Source organism: Lolium rigidum, chromosome 1 (assembly GCF_022539505.1).
Source record: "Lolium rigidum isolate FL_2022 chromosome 1, APGP_CSIRO_Lrig_0.1, whole genome shotgun sequence".
Lineage (NCBI taxonomy): Eukaryota > Viridiplantae > Streptophyta > Magnoliopsida > Poales > Poaceae > Lolium > Lolium rigidum.
Genome location: NC_061508.1, coordinates 237,557,501 through 237,582,622, shown reverse-complemented (window position 1 = coordinate 237,582,622; position 25,122 = coordinate 237,557,501). Strand labels below are relative to the sequence as shown.

Below are 25,122 nucleotides of genomic sequence, written 5' to 3'. Positions count from 1 at the left end.
CGAAACACATAAAGACTATAACGTATTCTCATGTTCTGTTAAGGTGCATCACGCTGGAAAGATGCGTGTTAACACGAAGGTTTTCCCAACGCCACGAAGACTCACCTTCTTGTCCGAGCCAATTTTCATGAATGACAAAAACCCTTCTCTTATATCTAGCGTTTTCTCGACAAACTTCACAACCACTTCACAAAATTCACAAAGAAAAAGCCCCAATCATCTTTACAATATTTATTAATGAAGAGATCACCGGAGCACCTATGCCCCAAGCTAATATTGCTGCCCGATTTCGATTGCAATGTCTTGGCTTCCCCCTGGCCTATATGCAAAGTCAGCCGTTTCATGAGAAGAAAAGTGGGCATGTTTTTCGTCCTAGTACTTTGCTCTGTGTAGTAGTATTAGCCCAGTTTACCCGCCGGGTCTGGGATCATCCACCGACCACCACCGACCCCCAGATCTCTCCGCCCATGAAGTGCCACTCGGTGGCCGCGCTCTGGTCGCCGTCGCCGCCATCCCACCACATCACCGCCGTCGCCGCCACGCCCACCGCGCTATTCACCGGCGCCGCCGACGGGACCGTCCTCCACTGGCCCCTCCCTCCTTCCCCGCCCTTCAACCCGCGCCCCTCCTCCCTCCTCTGCGCCCACGCCGCAGCCATCACCGCCCTCTGCCCCCTCCCATCCCCCGCCTCCCTCCTCGCGTCCTGCGCCGCCGGCGTCCTCTCCCTCTTCTCCGCCTCCGCCCCGCTCCGCTGCCTCCGCCGCCGCTCGCTCCCGCCCTGGGCCGGCTCCCCTTCCCTCGTCTCCCCCCTCCCCGCCTCCTCCTCCCACCCCCGGGTCGCGATCCTCTGCCACGCCCACGACGACCACCGCCACGCGTCCGCAGTGGTCGTCGTCGACGCGCGCACCCTCACCGTCCTGCACACCGTCTTCCACGGCGCCCTCTCCGTCGGGTCCCCGCGGGCGATCACCCTCACGGTCTGCGTTGCCTCCGCCGCCGCCAGCGTCGTGCTGGCCGACACGCAGGGCCGGGCGCAGACGCTGCCCATAGTAGACGGCGCGGCCGTCGAGGGCGACTCGCCGAGGCGGCTCAGCGCGAGCTCGCTGTCCAGCGTCGCCTCCGCGGAGGCCCCGGATGGCACGGTGGAGGCCGTGGCGCTATCCGACGACGGGAAGGTCGTTGCTCTGGTGCTGAAGACGAGCTGCTTGCTGAAATGCGCCGCCGAGGGTTCCGTGCTGGGCGAGCTGTCTCTGGGGAGTACTTCGCTATGCACGGAGGATAAAACAGGGGTCAAGGGCTGCCTTGCTGGAGGGTTTTTTCTCCGCGGCGGGGAATGGGGAGCCCGGCATTTGGAGGATGGCAATCTGGTCAGGAGCTTGGTGCTATGGGGTAGCAATGGTGGCGCCATTGTTTACAGGGTTGCTGTTGGTACTCCATTGTTTGCCTGCGAGGCTGTATGTGAAGTTCCTGGTGTTTCATCCGACCATGGAGAGATGTCATCATCTATTCAATTTTGCCAGATGGGCAACTGTCTTATCAGGGCGGAGTCTCGACCGTATGAGATTGGCGGGTCCTTTTCCTGGAAACCTTTTATCTCCATATGGTCTATTGATCAACTAGAGTCGAGTATTGGAACGAACCCAGAGAGCCCACCTTTCTGCAAAGTTCTTGGAGAAGGCAGCCTTCAGGGAGAAGAATTTAGGTTAGAGCCTTCTCATTCACTCCCCAAGTCGGACAATGGAGTGGAAACGAGTTCGCAGATGTGCTCATCCGACAATGGGTTGGGGAGGTATGGAAGGACAGTGTCCTCTTCGATGGTACTTTCCGAGGATTCTTACGCTCCGTATGCTATAGTTTATGGTTTCCATAATGGTGACATAGAAGTTATCCGATTTCTCAACCTGATGCCAGCTGCACAATTCGGTGGTGGAGGAGGGGTTTACCCACACATCTCTGAAAGATTTTTTGTGGGGCACAAGGGAGCAATTCTTTGCTTGGCTGCACACCACATGCATGCCCACTCTGACTCCAGAAGCTTTCAACGAGCACTCATATCTGGGAGCTTGGATTGTACGATTCGTGTCTGGGATCTAGATGCCGGCACCCTCCTTTCTGTGATGCATCATCATGTTGCGTCGGTTAAGCAAATAATACTACCACCAGCTTCTAGTCATCATCCCTGGAATGATTGTTTTGTTTCTGTTGGAGATGATGGCCTTGTAGCGCTTGTTTCTCTTCAAACCATGCGTGTTGAGAGGATGTTTCCTGGGCATTCTTGTTACCCATCAATGGTTGCTTGGGATGGAGTAAAAGGGTACATTGCTTGTTTTTGTCGTAGTCTGCACTCTACTAATGATGTGGGTAGCATACTGTATATCTGGGATATGAAATCAGGCGCTCGAGACCGAATTATTAGGGGGACAACATCTCAATCAGTGTTTGAACACTTCTGTAGGGGCATTTCCAAAAATGCAGTTACTGGCGGCATATTGGGAGGGACAACTTCAGCATCGTCCTTACTTGTTCCAGTTCTGAAAGACACTGCCCTCCTTCAGTCTCGTGCAAACAGAAATGGGCTTAACGTTTCACCTGTATCAAAGAACCATCACACTGCTGCAGATTCTTTAGCTTTGGGTGCCCTTACTGCACATGATGTGAAGGGGAAGACACCGGCTCCAGATGATAGACATAATTCTGCATATAATTCAGGAAAGGTTGGCTCTGCCAAGATCATAAACAAAAGAAGAAAATATCCCATAAAATGCTCCTGTCCATATCCCGGCATTGCAAGTCTGAGATTTGACCTCTCAGAAATCATGTCCACACAGGGCAGTTTTAGTGATAGGCAGTTTAGAGATCATCTTCATGGTGATGATACCAAAGAAACTATACAGCCTGGAGTTTTAGAAAATACTTCTGGGATCCAAGAAATGGATAGCCCATCTAGAGAATCGTTGGAAGGGCAATTACTTCGATTTAGTCTCTGTTTTCTGCACTTGTGGGGTGTTGATTGTGAGCTGGACAAATTACTTGTAGATGAGATGCAAGTTTGCAAGCCAGAAGACTGTCATATAGCTACAGGGGTGGTAGGGGATAGAGGTTCGATAACATTGATGTTCCCAGGGAAAGGAGCCACTCTTGAGGTAAGCTGTTTACTGCATATGCAGATTCATTGTGTTTAAGCACACCTGAAGTCTAAACATGATATTTTTTCTGCTTCAGCTTTGGAAGTCGTCTGCTGAATTTTGTGCTATGAGATCTCTGTCAATAGTTTCTCTTGCCCAACGCATGATCACGTTATCTCGTTCTTGTACACATGCTAGCAGGTACTGGGTCATCTTTTTCTTTCCATTTCATGCGGGTTCATATTCTGCATAGCGTGAAACTGGCATCCATGGGCAGATTGAGCATCCCTCCAGCTGCCCAGGCTTGCCGGATGCACGCTGCCTTATGTTACTGTATCTTCATGGTAATTTGAACAAAAATTAGTATCTTAAGCCTTTAAATTTGTAGTTTGCCCAGAATTTCAAAATGTTCCTAGGTTGCTGGCATCTTTCATTTGGTTTCTTGGAATGTTGCAGAAAAGAACTTGCACAGAAAACATTGCAACAAAAAAAAGTGCCATAATCTTGAACGTGTTTGGGTTTGTTTTGAGCATATCTGTACTGCACTAGCAATTTAACCATGGATTCTTAAGCTCTACCCATGAGCACCACCTATTTGGGTAATTTTCTATATTAATAACCTTGTGCTGCATCCTGGTTGGCTTTGCCTTAACAAATCTGGTATTGTGGCACTATTTAGGTATTCTTTACAATTGTGACAAATATAGCCTTTGCTGCTTTCAGTATAGGAGTATCAAATTCATGTCTTCTTTTTTCTCATCTACACTGTCTTGTTGCAGTGCCTTGGCAGCTTTTTATACAAGACACTTTGCTGAGAAAGTTCCAGATATAAAGCCCCCATCCCTCCAGGTTCTACTATATTTGCTGCGCACATAATTTCTTGCAGTTTGGGATTTCTTTCTTTACTGAAACCAATGTCTTTGGCGATCTTTATCATGTGGATAAAATACAGAAACTGGTGTCTGTTCTTGCAGTGTAAGGCAAGTGACAATAGGTGAAGGCTTAGTTCATATCTGTGATACTCCCAGCCTAGTTGACTTAGTTTAGGTGGTCCTTTTAGTGTTACTTCATTAAGAATTTAAGATATTTCCCTAGTTTCTTGTGTTTAACGTGGGTTAGGTCTGCGGTAACTAAACACAAGACAGAACAAAATAGGTTGGCTCTGGATGTACAAAATATGGTTATGAGCAGTTACAACTAGGTCCCAATCAGCCCCTAAGGGTGTATGTCTATCTAGAGTTGAATTGGTCTAGTACATAACCCTATGGGAACAAGAATAGGGACGGACCAACCCTTTGGACGTAAGCAGCAAAGACAAAAGTTTTACGTACTGGTGCATATCTTTGGGCCTTGGCGGCTTGGCGCATCACAATTCATTACCGCATTGTATTCATGCATAAATGGTGATGAACTGTATTCACATAAGTGATACCTCAGTAACAATTAGTTGTACTCAGGTCCATTCCAGATAGTCTGCTTTGTCCTTTTACTTAGTGCTTACTAGCGACACCTTACTAGTGGCATGTATTTGTTAATGAATCTGCAACTGTCATGTTCTGAGGACCTGGTTAAGATGGCATTATATGTTATCTTTGAAAAGCACATATATATTTTTAAATTTTGCTGGTAAATCATATTTTTTATGGTATATAATCTGCAATGCTGAATTTGTTACAGCATAACTTTTTGATTAATGCTAGCTTCTGATTTGAATCACTTATATTATTGCTATATGACTACGTAATCTTTTCTAATTGTATGTTCAGATTTGCATCCATATTCCTCATATACCAGTTTTACAATCTGTACGCATCAGTTTGCAGATTAATTTGGAGCACAACATGTCCATATTCGATAATTTTCATCCCTGTAGGTTAATAAAACTTGTTAGCTTTGAGGTGGAAAAGAAAGTGTAAGGAGAATTTTTTTTTGTGTTTGACCTGCAAATTAGCTTCTTCTTGGCTGACCTTGGCATTCATCATTGTTGGGAAGATCTGATGGATGGGGTCAACATATTTTGGAACTCCTCCTTGATTGGAAGTTATTGATCACTTGGTTAATAAACTGTGTCTGCTTTGCTTCTATTCTGGAAAGGCGTTGATTTTTTGGTGAACGTAAAGCCTCATCTCCGTGAATTGATTGAGAAGTTCTTTTCAAGCCCTAATAACTTCTGCACCCCAAATTCACAATGCTATACCCCTAAGTGTCACGCACCGCCGGGAGAAGCCCACCAAGCCAACCACCCCTACTTTTGCCCATTATTGGGCCTCTGCCATGCCAAGCAAGTGTGCAATGTCAGGTCTCTCATTGTCAAAAATGGCCGCATTACGGTGCATCCAGATCCACCATGCCATGAACATGATCACCAAAAGGTGCCCTTTTGCACTGTCAGGGGGTTGGAGAGGATGGCCTGATGTCTCCATTCCATGAACTGCTCTCCGACCATCGGAGGTGGATGAATCCACGAGACCACCTCATCCCCTGCTAGGAGTTGGGTCATGCTCTCCTCAGACCGGTCACAAAGAATACAGGTCGGTGGGTGCTGCAGCCACTACCTAGCAAGTCTCTCAGCCGCCCAACAACGGTCTTGGCAAGTCAACCAAATAAAGAATTTCACCAGCGGAGGGGCTTAAAGTTTCGAGTTAAGTTCCATGACGTCGATTCAACTGCTTCCGGAAATGGAGGTTGTGACAAGACTTGGAAGAGTACCGGGAGTGACCATCCAAGGGAAAATGAGGTTGTCTAGGGTCACCGTGAGCTGCACCGCATGGACGATAAGCTAGATTTGGAAATACTGCCAAAGAGCGTGTTAAGCACTCCCCAGATGTCAGCGATTCATCACCTCTACTGCAATGTCTCCTGCACTGTACGACTTCCTGGTGCGCCTAGAGATGAGACTGGAGCCCATGGCTATTTCAATGATGGATCTATTGTGCAATCTTCGATCCTCCCAGAAGAGTTGGTTGTTCCATCATCAACTACCATCTTGATGGATGGAACAAACACACACCCCTCATCTCGGTAGAAATGCTTGTCTGCATCCTCCAAATCTGAGGCACCCTCAATCGCAGTCTTCGATAGGTCGTGGATGCTGAGGCCACCATACTTCACCTAACTACAAACCTTGCTCCAGTTGACGATGCAGTTGCTGCCCTGGGTGGCCACTCTGCCTATCCAAAGGAACCCCTGAAGAATCTTATTCACCTACTTCTGCACCTTCTTGTAAAGCCCCATCACCATAAGGTGGTGCAGCGGCATCGTTGGAAGCACCGACTTGGTAAGGGTAATACACACCTCCTTCCGCATCATAGTTGTCCTCCAAGCAGGCAACTGCTACGCGAACTGGTACACAATGGGTTGGAAGGCCTCGCTGGAGGAGGATTGAGAAAAGGGATACCAAGGTACATGGCCAGGAATAGTGCCAGCTGGCACCCGATGGCTGTTGCCACCTCGAGATTTCCTCATCCGAGCAAGCAATAGAAGAGGTCGAGCATTTTGCAATGTTGCCGTGCAGTCTGGATGCCTGAACAGAGAACGCGAGTAAACTGTGAACTAAGAGTAGCTCTGTCCTATGTTGTGGCAAATGACGAAAAACATCATTTACACATAATGAGATGCTCGCTGGTAAGTCATGTAGAACAGGCTGACTGACCCAGAGCCGGTTCATGGTATCGATGACTATAGCGAACAACATTGGTGCAAGCGGGTTGTGGCGAAGCCTCTTGCGGTGCCACACTGGAGCGGGCTCCCCATTGAGCAACACATTTGTGCTTGCCGAGAAGAGGAGGATGGCAATCCACTTGTGGAAGTGCACCCCTAATCGAACATTCAAACTCTCTGCAACGCCTCAAATAGCAGTGCCCAAAGCATTGTGCAATGTCTAGTTTAAGCATGGTCCAAGGCTCCTTGAGCCGATGTAGGTATCTCGCTCTCTGCAGCACCAACATGAAGTTGTTGTGGGTGCACCACTTCTGAATGAACACGCATTGATTCTCCATGAGGCTCCCCACTCTCGGTGACAACACTTCTTAATGTTGCCGAAGTCTTTGCCACTAGCTTGGCGAAGATGTGAATGAGACTCATGGGCGATAATCCCGCAGAGTTGTGGAGTAGACTGTTTAGGGAGTGGGATCAAGTGGGCTTGGAACATGCGCCCGCTAAGGGAGTGCAACTTTGAAAAAAACGTCATCACATCGGTCTTAACAACATCCCAACAAATCTACAAGAATTCCACCGTGAACCCATCCGGTCCGGTTGCCTTGCTGCGTGGAAGAAGCCTTACGACCTCCCGCACCTCCTCTTTAAAGTCTAGGTCAAGAGAGAAGTCTGCTGCTCAGCCGTACCAAGGAGGCATGGCCGTGTATTACGTGACCCCCACGCCATCGACCATAATGTTATGTATCACGTTCTTCTGTCTCCTGTATGAAGCATGCTGGTGAAAAAACACCATTTTCGTGTCCCCTTCACACTGCCATGCGATCCTTGAGCGCTGTTGAGACAGTGATCTCAGGCGAAGCCAACCCGAGGCAAGGGCTTGAATGACCATCTGCTGTCGTTCTACCTAGTAATACTGTGACTTCTGGTAATACTGTGACTTCTGGAAGTTCATTTATCATAGAAATAAAATTGTATCTTGGTACTTTTTGCACTGCTGCATACTTGTCTTTTCTTGCTAAATACGGGGGGATTTGCACATTTGCCACACTTTATTTTGCAAATTTCAAAGTAAAGTGTGGCAAATGTGTAAATGTACATGAAAAGGACTACCATCTGCTCGCAAATATGATTTCCTAACCGAGTGGTGTGTATATTTGCAGCTTCTGGTGAGCTTTTGGCAACATCCTTCTGAACATGTACGAATGGCTGCTCGCTCCTTATTTCACTGCTCAGCTCCTCGTTCTGTTCCACAACCCCTCCGTATAGAGAGAAACAAAATTCCTGATGCCCACTTGTCTTCATCTGATCTTGTGGACAAGCTTATACCAGCGATGCAGAATGCCTCAGTATCTTGTCATGGACAGTTGAAGACAGATGGTGAAATTGTTGATAGAGATGATGATGACGATACTTCTCAGATAAGCTCATGGTTGGAGTCATTAGAGAATCAGGAGTGGCTATCTTGGATTGGAGGAACAAGCCAGGATGCAGTGGCATCAAATATCATTGTTGCAGCTGCTTTCGTTGTTTGGTACCCAAGCATTGTGAAAGTTAAGCTTGCAAAGTTGGTTGTTAATCAACTAATCAAGTTGGTTATGTCAATGAATGATCGTTACAGTTCAACTGCAGCTGAACTTCTAGCAGAGGGAATGGAAAGCACATGGAAAGCATGTTTGGGCACTGACATTGCTCATTTCTTGAGTGACGTCCTTTTCCAAATTGAGTGCCTAAGCAGTGCACCTTCCAGCAATGCCATCTATAAAACTGCAGTTGCCGTTACAATGAGGGAAGCATTGGTTGGTACCCTTCTACCAAGCTTGGCTATGGCTGACATAATGGGATTTTTTGGTGTAATAGAAAGTCAAATTTGGGCTACTTCATCTGATTCTCCAGTCCACGTAGTTTCACTCAAAACTCTCATTCGAGTAGTTCGAGGCTCTCCAAAGGCCCTGGCTCCTTATCTTGACAAGGTATGCACTGTATCCTCATTGACTCATTGTACAAATTGTAAATTTATATATCCTCATTGTACGCGTTGTAAATTTCTTAAGGGCTGCTGTAATCACTGCACTGTGGCTTCCAGCCTTATAACAAAAAAATATTTTTATTTTGCCCTATCTTCTGTTTTTTAAAAATCGATGTCCGTAAAGTCTACTGTGTGTTCTCATTGAAGGTTCATGCAGTAGAACATTAGCACAGCAGTCAAAATGCATTTGGTACAACACGGGAATCACTGGGTACCTCAATGGTTTGACATATGGTTTTGTCGCCAAGCACCCTTGTTCGAGTCCCATCTCCCCTCTTAATGAAAAAAGTGTTGGGATAAACAAGTAGGACCTGTTTCAGTCAAGCTAAAATATCTTTGATAAATGTTTACATGACTAACCATTTTAGTTTTGTTTTTAAGAGTTGGAACATTTGTCTAGTGTAGTCATTTTAAGGTTCACAGGCTTGTCACACGTTTCTATCCTGGGATCATAGATTCATATTAACTTCCAATATACAGTTGGTGGAGCTAAGGCATTTTGGTACTTACTACTCCCTCCGTCCTAGTTTGTAAGTCATAATTTTTGAATATATTGGCCCAAGGTACTAACTGATTGGGTCTCATTTTCTCTCTCTCATTGGTGCATGCAGCTTCTTTCTCTCTCTCATTGGTGCATGCATTCTCTTTCTCTCCTTCATTGGTGCATGCAACCCCTTTCTCTCCCTCATTAAATAAAATTATGCCTTAGAGGTGGGGGTTATGGGACAAATAGTTTTTGGGAATATGACTTACACTCTAGGACGGAGGGAGTAGTTCCTAGTTACTACTACTACCTTGGTAGTTGTTAAGGGTTTCTCCAAGTTAGAAGCTTTCCATAGTTGCAGCACAATGGATAGTATGTGAGTTGTACACAAAGGGAAGATCTCCAATATTCTTTTAGATTTTCTCTATTTTATCCAGCTATATGTTTAGTTTGAGCTTTTCTGTACCAAGTTGTCTAGTACCACAGCCACATGTCATAACCAAACAGTATATATATGTATAAGAATATGTTATCACAAAAGGAAAACCTTTTTGTGTTGTGCAGGCAATCAGCTATATCCTACACACCATGGATCCAAGCAATTTAATAATGCGTAAAGCTTGCATTATTAGCTCAATGATGGCTCTAAGAGAAATTGCGCGTGTTTTTCCGATGGTTGCTCTCAATGAATCAATGACTAGATTAGCTGTTGGTGATGCTATTGGAGAGATTCATAGTGCCACAATTCGTGTCTATGACATAGAAAGGTACATATTCGTTCAAGTTGTATAAAGTTGTACCCATTGAGCTATTAAATTATGCACCACCAATGGCATATATGGCTTCGGAGTTGTCATGGTAACTATGCGTTGACACTTGCACTTTGGTAGAGAATACAATATGGAAGTTCTTTTGGAATGTGTTTTGGTTCTGTTGGCCCAAATGATATGATAACTATTCTGTGGAACTGGTTTTGAATAAAAAATATGATCTTAATTTTCTGTAGCACTCTTCTTGATCTATGATGATACAGTTGAACTGTAGTTCTCACAAAAAATGAAGCTTCAACTAGGAGCTGCTATACTTTGTTCATCTCAATTTTCCATCTTTTTTCTTTGCAGTGTCACAAAAATAAGGATTCTCGATGCATGCGGACCACCAGGTCTTCCAAGCTTTCTTGAAGGACCATCGGATACAACAACATCCATACTGATTACAGCTTTGAGTTTCTCACCGGATGGAGAGGTTTGATATTGCTATCTGCATACCAGAATCAGAATACCTTTAATGAAAGATATATGTGTACATATGGCTTGTGTTAGCTTAAGATTACCTCCCATGTGTATCTAAATATTTATCCAGGGAATTGGTACATAGAAATTATATCACACATGCCACAGTTAAGTAATTTTTCACACGAGTTTTTATGAATCTTACATTCCATGCTATCATTCTTGGCATCTTTGATACTCCCTCTGGGCCAAAATAGTCAACTGGATGCTGATGAGATCTAAGATCCCGGGAGTGGCCCGATCTCGCGATTTGACCCCGAAGACCAAGGGAAGAGGTGGGAGAACGCGAGGAACACGAAGAACACGAAGAACGCCGGTACTCACGCACGCACACCAACCCGATACACCCGATACACCCGATACTTACCCCCCGTGGCTCGATGGACCACGCCAATAGAATCTCCTGGAAGAGGCACGCGGCAGAATTCCCGGAGAGAGATTGGGGTTGGAGAAGAAGAGATTGATGAGGGAGAGAGAGTAGCTTGTACTAGAATCTCACTCAACAATATCCAAATCAACAACCAGGGTGCCTTGATTACAGAGGGATGATAACCCTAGGGAGACTAAGCTCAAAGGTAGGTTTGAGTTCAAAACAAGTCTAAGGGGTAAAGGAGGGGTCCAGGCTACTTATATAGGCATACATGGCCAGCAAGGGCGAACAGGTACGCGAATGGATAACTTAGGCAGTTTGGTGGGTCATTACCGTCAAACCCGGTTTGGAATCCGGTCTGACCGGGCCTATGACCGGGTGATCCGGTCCTGGGTCCGATCGACCGGGCGCCAACCGGGAATTTGCGAGGTTTCCGGTTTCCTTCCGGTACGAGGGAGCTGCGCCCGGTTGGGCGCCCGGTTGACCGGGCCTGGGACCGGAGCGTCCGGTTGTGGGGCCGGCTCGGCCGGGTCCCGGACCGGCCAGCTCTCTTCTCTTCCTTGGAGCGCTTCGAGCGACGTCGGGTTCGGCTTCGTGATCATCTCCATGTCCAGCTGCTTCTCTCCCTCCCTTGACCTTGGCGTCTCCTCTCCGGGGTCTTGATGCGCCTTGTACCTAATGACACATAGCACGTCGGCATGAGGTAGCAATCCATCCAAAGGGGTACCGAGATCAAGGGTGGTGAGGAGTGAGTTCACCTCATCATGTAGGGCTTTAACTCGGGCTCGCGTCATTGGTCCGCTTGGGGGACTTGTTGGTCTTGGTGTGGAGGTGACCGAAGGCCACCCCGCATCATCTCCCCCCCCTTGTGAAAGAGTCGCCCTCGACTCTTGTGCCTCCTCATCTTCATGATATGGCGATAAGTCCGCAACGTTGAACGTGTTGCTCACCAAGTACTTGGAGGTCGGGATGTCGATGACGTAAGCGTTGTTGTTGATGCGTTTGAGGACCTTGAAGGGGCCATCTCCTCTTGGCTCGAGCTTCGAGTTGCGTTCATGAGGGAATCTTTCCTTCCGGAGGTGGATCCAAACGAGGTCGCCTTCTTGAAATATGCGTTCCTTCTTCTTGGCGTTGAGGCGGGTAGCTTGACGAAGCACATGTTCTTGAATGGTAGCTCTTGTTTCTTCATGTAGTTTCTTCACGGCGGCGGTGCGCTTGTCGAAGTCCATGTTCGTCCGCTCATGAAGGGGAAGTGGTAGTATGTCGAGTGCCGTGAGCGGTTCGAAACCGTAGACGACCATGAAGGGACTCCTTGATGTTGTCGAGTGCTTGGCGCGGTTGTAGGCGAACTCCGCGTGTGGAAGGCACTCCTCCCATGACTTCAAGTTCTTCACGAGGATGCGTAGGAGAGTGGAGAGGTTTCGATTGACCACTTCCGTTTGGCCGTCCGTTTGCGGGTGCGAGGATGATGAGAATAAAAGCTTCACTCCAAACTTTGCCATGAGCGACTTCCAAAGATAACTCATGAACTTGACGTCTCGATCCGACACAATGCTTTGCGGCACTCCATGTAGGCGAACAATTTTCCTGAAAAACAATGAAGCAATGTGTGAAGCATCGTCGCTCTTATGGCAAGGTATGAAATGAGCCATCTTAGAGAATCTATCCACTACCACAAATATGGAATCATGACCATGCTTAGTGCGAGGCAATCCTAGAACAAAATCCATGCTAATATCGGTCCATGGTGCATATGGAATAGGCCATGGGGTGTAAAGACCATAAGGGTTGGAGGTAGACTTAGCTTGTAAGCACGTTGTGCACCGGCGGCAAAGGCGTTCCACGTCGCGGTACATTCTTGGCCAATAGTAGTGGGTTGAGAGCATGGCATATGTCTTCTCTCGACCAAAGTGTCCCATAAGACCACCTCCATGTGACTCTTGTAAAAGCAATTTTCGAAGGGAAGACTCGGGAATGCAAATCTTGTTAGCTTTAAACAAGTAGCCATCATGCAAATAGAAATCATCCACTCCTCGTTGAACGGAGCACTTCTCAAATATGGGAGCAAAGAAAGAATCGGAAGGATAGAGTTCTTTGATCTCTTCAAGGCCCAAGACATGAAAATCCAAACGAGTAAGCAAAAGGGTGTTTTTGCGGGAAAGAGCATCCGCCACAACGTTGTCCTTGCCCTTCTTGTATTTGATCACATATGGGAAGGACTCAATGAACTTGACCCATTTTGCATGTCGTTTGTTCAAGTTGTGTTGGCTTTTCAAATATTTCAAGGACTCATGGTCGGAATGAATGATAAACTCTTTTGGCCAAAGGTAGTGTTGCCAAACTTCAAGAACACGAACCAAAGCGTAGAGCTCCTTGTCATATATAGGATAGTTGAGGCGTGCGCCATCTAACTTCTCACTATAATATGCCACGGGTTTGCCCTCTTGCATAAGAACGCCACCAATACCAAGCCCACTTGCATCACACTCAATCTCAAATGTTTTTGCAAAATTTGGAAGGACAAGAAGAGGAGCTTCAGTAAGGCGTTTCTTCAACTCATCAAAAGCATTTTGTTGGGCCTTGCCCCAAACAAACGGAACATTCTTTTTGGTAAGCTCATTCAAAGGGCAAGCAATGGTGCTAAAATCTTTGACAAAGCGGCGGTAGAAACCGGCAAGTCCATGAAAACTTCGGACTTGACCAACATTTGTAGGAGTAGGCCAATTGTGGATGGCCTCCACCTTGGAAGAATCAACTTCAATCCCATTAGCGGAAACCACAAAGCCAAGGAAAACCAATTTGTTTTGAGCAAATGTGCATTTAGGGAGGTTGGCATAAAGCTTCTCAAGACGCAAGATGCATAAGACCTCTCTCACATGTTGCACATGGTCCTCGAGATTTTTGCTATAAATGAGAATATCATCGAAATAGACAACCACACTCTTGCCAATGAGAGGACGCAAGATGTGATTCATGAGACGCATGAAAGTTGATGGAGCATTGGAAAGACCAAAAGGCATAACGAGCCATTCATAGAGACCAAGTTTGGTCTTGAATGTCGTTTTCCATTCATCACCAATGGCCATGCGGATTTGGTGGTAGCCACTACGCAAATCGACTTTAGAGAAAATCGTGGCACCACTCAATTCATCAATCATGTCATCTAAACGCGGAATGGGATGGCGGTAACGGACGGTAATGGCATTGATGGGGCGACAATCCATACACATCCGTTGTGTCGCATCCGGTTTAGGCACAAGAATCACGGGAACCGCACAAGGGCTAAGGCTTTCGCGAACGTACCCTTCGGCGAGGAGATCTTGAATTTGGCGTTGGATCTCCTTTGTATCCTCGGGGTTGGTGCGGTAGGCGGCACGGTTTGGAAGCGGAGCGCCGGGTATGAGGTCGATGCGGTGTTCTATGCCTCGAAGTGGTGGTAGTCCATGAGGGAGTTCGTCGGGGAAGACGTCTTGAAACTCCTTCAAAAGAGACAACAAAGACGAAGAAATGTTGGTTAAGTCGTTAGTCGCCGACGATGGTCCCTTGCATATGAGCACATAGTGCAATATGGTGGATGGGTTATCTTGGACCTCTCTCCACTCACTCTTGGTGGCTAGAAGGACACTCTTAGACTCACTCATATATGGCTTGTGGCACTCACTATCTTTGTGGTGGGTCGCTCCCTCTCCTCTCAACTCACTATGGTGGGTGCGGAGTTGTGCCCTCGCTAAAGCCTTCGCATTATCCGCGATGATTTGGCTAGGAGTCATCGGGCGCAACTCGAACTTTTTGTCGTTGACCTTGAAGGTGTATGTGTTGGAGAGTCCGTCATGTATAGCCTTCTTGTAAAATTGCCAAGGGCGGCCAAGCAACATGTGGCACACCGTCATGGGTACCACGTCACACTCAATAGTATCCTCATAAGGTCCAATCTTGAAGGTGACGGTGACGGTATGTTGTATCTTGACGTTGCCCTTGTCGCTCAACCATTGGATATGGTAAGGGTGAGGATGCTTGCGGAGAGTGAGGTTGAGCTTCTCACACAACTCGGTGCTTGCAAGGTTATGGCAACTTCCACCATCGATGATGACCTTGATCGATTTGCCACCAATTCCGGCACGGGTTTGGAAAATGTTGCACCGTTGTTCTTCCATAGCTTGAGGTTGCGTTGTTAGCACCCTTGTGACCACAAGTGAGAGACTTGGGTCATGCTCACATAAGAGAGGATCTTCTCCACTTTCTTGCTCATAAGCTTCTTCACTTTCCACGGCGGCTTGCACAAGGGCCTCGTATTCATCTTCATCTAGCGTCTCAATGTCACCATTCTACATAGTGATCATAACCTTGGTGTTCTTGCACTCAAACGATTTGTGGCCTTGGGTGCCACACTTGAAACAAGTGACCTTAGAGGGTCCCGTAGATGCCTTAGAGGAGGCGGTGGAGGAGACCGTTTGCTTCATGCGACTTTGGATAGTCGATTTCTTGGATGGTGTAGAGGATGCTTCGGGCTTGACACTTGTAGTAGGAGGAGTTGAGGTCGCGATCTTGGATGCGAAGTACGTCTTGGACTTGGAGTACTTGGTGTCCTCAATCACTTGGCGCTCGGCCTTGGTTGCTTGGTGGACCAACTCAACCAAGTTGGAGTATGGTTGGAACTCCACAATTCTCTTGATGGGGTAGTTGAGGCCATTGAAGAAACGAGCAATGGTTTGTTCCTCGGACTCTTGGATGTTGGCTCGCATCATAGTGAGCTCCATCTCCTTGAAGAACTCCTCAACGGTCTTGGTGCGTTGCTTCAATTGTTGTAACTTGTTGAAGAGGTCGGTCATGTAGTGCGTTGGGACAAAGCGAGCATGCATCTCTTTCTTCATCTCTTCCCAAGTGTCAATTGGGGGTTCACCCTTCTCTTCCCTAAGAGTGAGGACTTGCTCCCACCAAGTGTTGGCGTAATCCTCAAACTCAAGAGACGCCATAGCCACCTTCTTGGCACCGGAGTAGTTGTGGATGCGGAATATCTTGTCAACCTTGAGTGCCCATGAGAGGTAGGCCTCGGCATCTTCTTCACCTTTGAACTTTGGCATGGTGAACTTGAGCCTTCCAAACATGTTCTCTTCATCCTCTAAGTTTCTTCGGCGAGGACGGATGCCTTCATCTCTTGCGGCTTGAGGTGGAATAGGAAGTCTTGCACGACCAACCATAGCATTGGGTTGGCGTTGAAGGTGGACACTAGCTTCACTTGGTTCACGGTGAGGTTGTTGTTGAAGATCATGTCGAGGTTGTTGTTGAAGATCTTGTCGAGGTTGTTGACGATGCTCATTGTTGGCCCTTTCATCTTGATCATGTTGTGGGTCTCCTCTTCCACGTTGATCATGGCGAGGATGGCGTCGAAGATCTCGCCGAGGTGGATCTTGAGGACCTTGGTCTTGGGGTTGGCCGTCACGCCCATGGTGGGCATGACGATCCACTTGATGACGATCTTGTTGTAGGCCTTGGTCTTGTGGAGGTCGCTCAAATGGACGAGCATGGCGATGGATTTCTCCTCGCCTAGAGTTGGAGCGGGAGTCTTCATGACGAGCTTGCGGGCGATGAGGTCGATGATGGTCTTCATGCCTTGAGGAAGAGCTTGAGGACGAAAGGCCACCATGAGAGTAGTAATCTTGTGGCGAGCTTGAAGATGATGAAGTAGAGCGGTGTCGGCGATGGCGACCCAAGTTGGTGATGGCGCGCTCGAGGCTATCCATGCGCCGCTCCATGTTCGCATCATTGGTCGCCATTTGGCCATTCAAGTTGTCCGTAGCTTCACGAAGGAGAGCCAAGTCTTGGTTCACGACGGAGAAGTTGTGAGCCACCTCATCGTATTGCTCATCGATGCGCGTCTCGAAGAGGGTGAGTTGCTCCTTGAACTCTTATCGTTGCGTCCATAGGTTGTGTTGAGTAGCCAACCTCTCGGTGTTGCGGATGATTTCTTCATCCCTTGGGGTATCTCCGTTCCTATCCATGATGGAAAGACAAGAACTATGTTGTGTATGTTAGTGGAAGGAGACTACCTCGCACTCTTACCGAGGTAAGATAGTATTGAGGCAATCAACCAAGCCAAAAGCAAGATCAAGTGTATCGGGACACACGCAAAACCACACGCAAAAGCTAGCAAATATGGTGTTAGGCGAGTGTTGTGGAAAGCCAAAAGACAAATCCAAGATCGAGTATGTTGTTAAAAGTGGGTAAGGTCCAAAAATCCAAATGTCAATGTGAAGATCACTATAAACACGGAAAAGTTGTGGAACACACACACGGGATAAGCGGGGTTAGTGCAACCAAAAGTGAGCGGAAAAGTGTATGTATAAGTGCTCGGTGTCACACTAACACAAGGAGAGCCAAAGCTTCGGTTGCAAAGGAAGAGACAACAAGATTCACACGCGGCCTCTCTTCTCTTATCTCTCTTTTGCTTAAAAGCTTTTTCTCTTTTGTATATGGTGGCACTTGCACTCGTTTGTATCTATGGTGGCACTTTCACTCTTTGGTATGTATGGATGTATGGTGCGACTTGCACTCTTTTTGTGTTTTGGGGGCTTTTTCACGCACTATGTTAGCGTTAGCCTCGCTTTTGTTATCTTGCCACACGAGTGTTTGCTTGGATGCTTTACTCAACACGACACACACACCTCACAATGCGGGGCCACGTGCAATATCTCGCAACACTAAACAAGCAATGCTCGATGGGATAGATCGCAAAAGGAAGAGGGTTACAAGGGAAAACTGCAAGTTATACCTGCGATGATGGTGGTGGTGGTGGTGGTGGTGGATGTCGCCGGAAATCGAGCTCGGAGAAGGGCGCGGAGCTGCGCCCGGTCTGGGGCCGGTTGGACCGGACTGAGGGCTGGCGGATCCGGTTGCCGCCCGGTCGACCGGGTTCTGGGCCGGCTCGTCCGGTCGGGGATCCGGTTGACCGGGTTTCTCAACCGGGTTCGTCGTTTCTCTCTCCTGTTCTTCCCCAAACCAAATCCAAAAGAGCCAATCACAGATCGGTCAAGAGGCAATTTGGGGCTATTTTTGGGGATTTTTTGGAAAATTTTCTAGAAACGAAATCGGGTGGGTGGAGGGTCAAATCCGCGGTAACCAAGAGCTGCTGATACCATATGATGAGATCTAAGATCCCGGGAGTGGCCCGATCTCGCGATTTGACCCCGAAGACCAAGGGAAGAGGTGGGAGAACGCGAGGAACACAAAGAACACGAAGAACGCCGGTACTCACGCACGCACACCAACCCGATACACCCGATACTTACCCCCCGTGGCTCGATGGACCACGCCAATAGAATCTCGTGGAAGAGGCACGCGGCAGAATTCCCGGAGGGAGATTGGGGTTGGAGAAGAAGAGATTGATGAGGGAGAGAGAGTAGCTTGTACTAGAATCTCACTCAACAATATCCAAATCAACAACCAGGGTGCCTTGATTACAGAGGGATGATAACCCTAGGGAGACTAAGCTCAAAGGTAGGTTTGAGTTCAAAACAAGTCTTAAGGGGTAAAGGAGGGGTCCAGGCTACTTATATAGGCATACATGGCCAGCAAGGGCGAACAGGTACGCGAATGGATAACTTAGGCAGTTTGGTGGGTCATTCCCGTCAAACCCGGTTTGGAATCCGGTCTGACCGGGCCTATGACCGGGTGATCCGGTCCTGGGTCCGGTCGACCGGGCGCCAACCGGAAATTTGCGAGGTTTCCGGTTTCCTTCCGGTACGAGGGAGCTGCGCCCGGTTGGGCGCCCGGTTGACCGGGCCTGGGACCGGAGCGTCCGGTTGTGGGGCCGGTCTGACCGGGTCCTGGACCGGCCAGCTCTCTTCTCTTCCTTGGAGCGCTTCGAGCGACGTCGGGTTCGGCTTCGTGATCATCTCCATGTCCAGCTGCTTCTCTCCCTCCCTTGACCTTGGCGTCTCCTCCTCTCCGGGGTCTTGATGCGCCTTGTACCTAATGACACATAGCACGTCAGCATGAGGTAGCAATCCATCCAAAGGGGTACCGAGATCAAGGGTGGTGAGGAGCGAGTTCACCTCATCATGTAGAGCTTTAACTCGGGCTCGCGTCATTGGTCCGCTTGGGGGACTTGTTGGTCTTGGTGTGGAGGTGACCGAAGGCCACCCCGCATCAGATGCGCTACATCTGCATGCATTTCTTCTGACATTAGCTTCATAAGAATGTCATGAGCATTTTGTTATTGGATTTTTATTTCCCATAAATTATCATATCCCTCTCATTTCTATTACTCCCACCGCTCCATATCAAATGTCGCTGATTTACAATTTTGTACTAAATCAATGGCAGTTATTATGGATCGGGGGCAGTAACATATTAGATAAGAATCCGAGATTAAATTTGTGTTTTTACCATACAAAATAAAAACAGCATAAATAAAAAAGTAAAATGCTCATACTCCTTGTGGATCTGTAGAATGTCTAGTCTATGGTAGAGTTTTCTCATTTAATATTTGCTACACCAGAAGATTGAGTTATATGACAAATATAATCTGCTTTTTAGCTATAGTTTGTTTTGAGCTGTAAATCTGATAGGGAATTTGGGTTATGTTTTGACAGTATCTTGGTCTCCTTTTTTACCTAGGGCCTTGTTGCTTTCTCCGAGAATGGATTGATGATTAGATGGTGGTCTCTAGGTTCAGCCTGGTGGGAGAGGCTAAGCAGAAGCCTTACTCCTATCCAATGCACAAAGCTTATCTATGTTCCTCCATGGGAAGGATTTTCACCCAACTCAGCTCGTCTTAGTATAATCTCTAACATCTTGGGGCATGATAAACATGTAAATCCAGAGGTATATTTTCTACTTGTTTCGTCTCATTGTACTTGTCAATCTTGCAAGTGAATGTACACTGGTACAACCATACAAGTGACCAAACATGCCATTGCCAATTTGCCATCATTTATTAATGTCATTTGTGTGTTGCTTATATTAGTAGGGGGTAAGGATTTGTGTGATGTATTGACTAAGCTCAGTGGAGCTGCAAAGAAATGCATGCGAATGATTAAGGTCATGAACAAATTAAGTCCATAGACATATAGTACTTAGAACTGCCTGAGTCTCACTTAGTCCATCAGTACAATTCGTAAAGCCTATTGCTTGTCTGTGCTGATTGGTTAGTTTTGGAACCCTGATCTCTAATCCCATGTCGTTATAATTTAGATGATATAATTATGGACAAGGTGGTCAGAATCACAATCATGTCGTATGATTCCACGACTATACAATCTAAATTGGCTGAACAAGTTCTAAACGATTACAATTGGTGATCTTACAGTAAAGGCACGATCCGATTCCGAATCGCGATTCTGAATACTTCTACTTATAAAATCGCACCCCCTTGCAATATATCTTGCCACCTGGTTTGAATGATCTGATTCTGGTCATTAGTAGGTTCTGCCATTCTGTGGTCCAGCCTCAGATGCACCGGGTTTTGAAAACATAAACTGGCCCTAAAACTGAACAGACGTGACGTGATGGCTCCACAACTTGCCCATTTTGTAGCAAAAAAGGCAGTCTTTTCCAGTTTAAGTTGGATTTGTTTCTCAAGATCTATTGGATGTAAGTTGGAATATTGGCACTAAGGCATGTTTCTACAGAATTTGTGATAAAAGGCGGGGTTTAGGCATATGAACGGTCTGTTTTTGAACATGTTATTGCTGGTTTCTCAAACCGGTGTTGACAGTCTTATTGAAATCTTACATCTAAAATATTGGTAAGAAGTTGAATTGAACAAACTGGACATAAACTGCACTTGTGTAAACAATAATTTGAGCATGAGTGAAGTTGGAACAAATGTATTTATTAGAGAAATAGTTGGCACCATGTATTTATATCTTTCTAAGTTGCTTATTTGTACTACAACTGATAGGAAGGGCAAGGATGCTGTTAAGACTGTCTTAAGGATACTTTGTTTCTGTATCACATATTATGTTCTCTTTCTATCTGTTATTTTTTCTTTTTTATGTGAAAATATCGTCTTCAGCTCTTCTATCATCTGTAGTATGTTGAGAACACATAATACTGGTTATATTTGAGCAGAACTTGCTAATTATATTATTCTATCCAGTTTTCTTCATATTGATAGTCTGAAGTGCTGACATGTAATTCTCACTTGTCATTGGAGAATCATATCCCTATTGTTATTGATATATGAAATGTATGATTCTGGGCTTTGCAGACTAAGACGAGGGAACTAGATGACGCTGATAATCTAAAACTGTTGCTACATAATCTTGACCTTTCTTACCGCCTTCACTGGGTTAGTGGAAAGACCATTAAACTTACAAGGCATGGTCAGGAGTTGGGTACATTTCAGTTGTGATTAAATGATGAGTTATGCGTTATTGATGACTTGGATTTTGTTGAGTCGTCTTGGAGATAGTAGGCAGATGCACTGAAGCGTGATCAGAGTGGCCCAATGTTTTAGCCAAACCGGAGACAGTAATTTATATCATGTAAGACACTTCTCTTTGTTGTCAATTATGAAAGATATACTTGTGCATATAAATGTATAAACAGTGCATTATGTGTTTCCTAATGTACTATTGGAAAAACTCGAACCCAAACGCAGTACCAACAGGATTGTTGATTATATGGATGTCTCTGGGAGGGGCACTTCTGTTTCACCATCAGGCTACAAATGCAGCATGCTTTCTGGTTGGCAGATCAGAGACACTTTGGAGTTGGTGCCAACCTAAGGTAGAGTCTCTTGTTTGAGAGGTCTAAAATGATACTGCCTCCATTCCAAATTAGTTGACGCAGTTTTGGTCTAGATACACATGTATCTAGATTTGTTTTAGTGTGTAGGTTTGCTTATTTTGGAAAAAAGCTGCGCCAACTAATTTGGAACGAACGGAGTATTTGATTTGGTTCCCCATTTAAACCTGCTGGTCTTCCAGCACTGACCGTTCAGTGATCATTCTTGATGCTAAGACACAAGATAAGAATTTTGAGAAAAAAGGTCTAGTCAAAATTAGGTTTAAATATTACCTGCCATTTAGTTGTGTAAAAACCCATAGTCATGTATACTACCTCTGTCCCATAATATAAGATGTTATTACAACCAATGTAGGAGTATATTTATTGTAATATTAACTTATATTTTGGAACGGAGGTAGTAACATCTTATATTATGGGATGAAGGGAGTATTAATTACTATTTTTTATTACCATTTTTACTTAATTTTAAGTGAACTAGGAGGCAGTCGCCGTAGACAGTTCAGTCTTTGCTGAGTTGCTTTTGCAGATTTTTCTTCTTCTGAAATATAGCTGATAATGCAATCATTCTGCAGTCTAGTTCATGTGAAATACCAAGAGTCGGGGAGCTTCTCTCAGTTAACTATCAGCTGACGGTCTGAAGATCTGAAGGATATCAGATCTGGTAGTAACTTGTTTGAGTTGCAGGCACACATCTTTCTTCATTCATCTGCCTGCCATCGGTGTGTACTACTGCTACAGATACCACCTGAAGAGATGGACCTGTAATGTTGTGATGACTGGAACCAAAGTTATATTTCACTTTCACTAAACCAATATAATCTTATAACTGAGTATAGTTAACTCATGTTTTATCGGCAAGGCAGATTGGCAAGGCAGAGTCCGTGTTCTGTACTGAAAATATATGACTGAGATTGGTCTAATGTGTGAATTTGCATCACAAGAGCGATATATATGTAGAAAATAAATGAATGTGCCTGTACAAGCAGTTTTTCTGGGGAGCATTTACGCCCATGGAAGATTAATTATGGCGAACTCTAGTGATTATTGTACAAAATTCCTGTCAATGGTATTTTTTTTTGCTGAATGTAACATTTTTTATGTGTGTGTAACATTTTCGAAAATGTTAGATCATTTTGCAACATCTCTCCTACCTTATCCAACATTAAAGGAACACATATGTAACATTGATGCAATCTCTCTGTATCATGTACATAGAAATCATTGTATCAGTTCACACATTCTTACGTTATCGAAAACGGGTAACACATGTATCAGATCCTGACAGTATGTAACATTGAAAACGTTCCCTGAACCTTGACCTTCCCAACGACAATGGAGGCACCGCCATGCCTGAATTCGAGCTGTTGTTGACAAATCTGCCACGCTGAAGATTTATCTGAGAAAGACCCATCTTCCTAGAGTTCAGACCACTGTCCATGGTGGCACGGGCGAGCTTGGCGATGGCCGACGTCCGTCTGTGGGAGAGGAGCAGTCGCAGTGCCCCTCAAAAAAGAGGAGGGATGGAGGCAGCCGGCTACCGGCAGCGGGGGTGCACGACGGCGACCAACAAGCAGCGGGAGCGGGAGAGGAGTAGTCGCAATGCCCCTCAAAAAAGAGGAGGGATGTAGGAGAGGAATGGTGGCAGCCGACTACCGGGAGGGGGCGCATGGCGGCGGCCGGCAAGCAGAGGGAGGCGTGCCGCGATAGCTAGCAGCAGCTAGGGAGGTGCAATCGCTTGCGCGTGCTGCTGGACGAACGAACCGGTTGTTGTTACAACCGGTTGATGGAAAAACTTGGGGCCTACATAGAAGTTTTTTTCCACATAAACGCAAAAAGCTTAGCATTTCGATTTATTGAGAAAAAGAAATTTACATTACAAGCAAGCCTAAGACAAGAACGGGACACCCACATACACACCCAACACTCAAAACGAAACTACGACAAAAAGGTCAAAATCTATCGAGTGCTCCTCTAAGATGCTACCGAGTGAGCTCCTCCGCAAAACAAAACTCACGCCGATGAAAGTCGCACGGCTTGTGAACCATCGAAATTACCAAGAACCTGCTAGCCGCAACCAAGATGCGTACCACCCAGATAACGGGAGCCCACCATGGCTCAGTTGGGAGTATTGCTGCTCCGGCCTCAGCCTAAATCCGGTAACACCGTCGGCGCAACGGCTACCTCCCAACAACCTCAACGGACGTGCTCGTTACCGGTCACTCACTCACTCCGCCGCCGCTCGTCACCCACCTCGTTGTAATAGAGAAGATATAGCGATTTCCTGTTCTAATTTAGGGAAGGGGAGCTTAGAAATAAACCCAAGTTTTCCAGCTAAATGTTCGCTGTTGGTCCCATAGCTTTTTCTAGCCTGGCAACCCCAAGTGTCGGTTTGGCAGCGTTTGTGTATGAAATTGCACCTAAAATACAAATTTATGTACCACAGGAACACGCTTTACTAGTTCTTGTATAAAAATGCACCTAATAGACAAGTTGTTGTATGAGTGGTGCAATTACCTCTTCACAAAGACATCCCGTTTCGGTATTTGCATGTTGAAGTATTCAACAGTAATTAGTTATATCCATTGGTGGTAACTACGATTTCCTCTCGCGAGAAGGAAAAGCGGCGTTCTAGGGCTCAACCCTAGCCGCCGCTGCCATCTACCCCGTCTCTGCCATCTTCAACCCGGAGTCGACGGGCCCCACCTCCTCTGCTTGCCGCTCCGGTGGAGGGAGGGGCGGGGATATGGACCTGCGGCGTTGTAGTAAGGTCTCAAAGAGTTAGAGTTTAGTTAACCGACAACGACGCTATGGTGGCTATGGCCGTGTTGTGTGGGCCAAGAATAAGACACAACCATCTCCTCGTCCACCTCGCCGACGGCGTTGAGGAGAGCAGAGAATCGTCTAGTCGTTGATCCCATAGAGTGGTGGATCTCATCCGGTCTTCGTTCGTTACAGGTAAGGCTGGACACGAGCCATCTCGGGCTGGGCTCGGTCCGAGCCTGCGTTTAGCTCGTTCCAAATGGGCTCGGCTCGGGCTGGCTCGTTTGTGCAGCGAGCTAGAAAAATGGGATCGGCTTGAGCTCGACTATAACTCGGTGTGGCTCGGGCTGGCTCGCGAGCCATGAGCGACTAGTCACTGCCAGGTGGGCCCATGCTAGCGGTAGGGATGGAGACGATGCGCTGAGGTAAATCGGTGATGCGCCGGCGACCAAGCGAGCTTGGCGGAGCTTCTGCATGACAAGGAAACCATGGCAGCTTGGGAGAGCTTCTGAGTAGCAGCCATGGCGGTTTGGGTGAGCTTCGGAGTGGCCGCCATGGCGGTTTGGCGGAGCTTCCAAGTGGCCGCCGTGGCGTCGAGGCCCTGGATGGTGGTGTGGTTGATCGCCGTGCGCTGGATGGCGACGGAAACGACGGCG

General features: G+C 46.7%; 1 protein-coding gene across 1 annotated transcript; it reads left to right on the top strand.

The window, feature by feature from the left end:
- Positions 1–1,379: 1,379 nt before the first annotated feature.
- LOC124691543 lies at positions 1,380–22,349 on the top strand. The gene is made up of 10 exons (XM_047224838.1): positions 1,380–3,143; positions 3,223–3,326; positions 3,905–3,974; positions 7,943–8,752; positions 9,857–10,059; positions 10,414–10,537; positions 19,571–19,777; positions 21,165–21,441; positions 21,567–21,685; positions 22,279–22,349. Exons 1-8 carry the CDS (start codon positions 1,494–1,496, stop codon positions 21,306–21,308), a joined length of 3,312 nt encoding a protein of 1,103 aa, XP_047080794.1. The 5' UTR covers positions 1,380–1,493; the 3' UTR covers positions 21,309–21,441; positions 21,567–21,685; positions 22,279–22,349.
- The last annotated feature ends 2,773 nt before the right edge of the window (positions 22,350–25,122 follow it).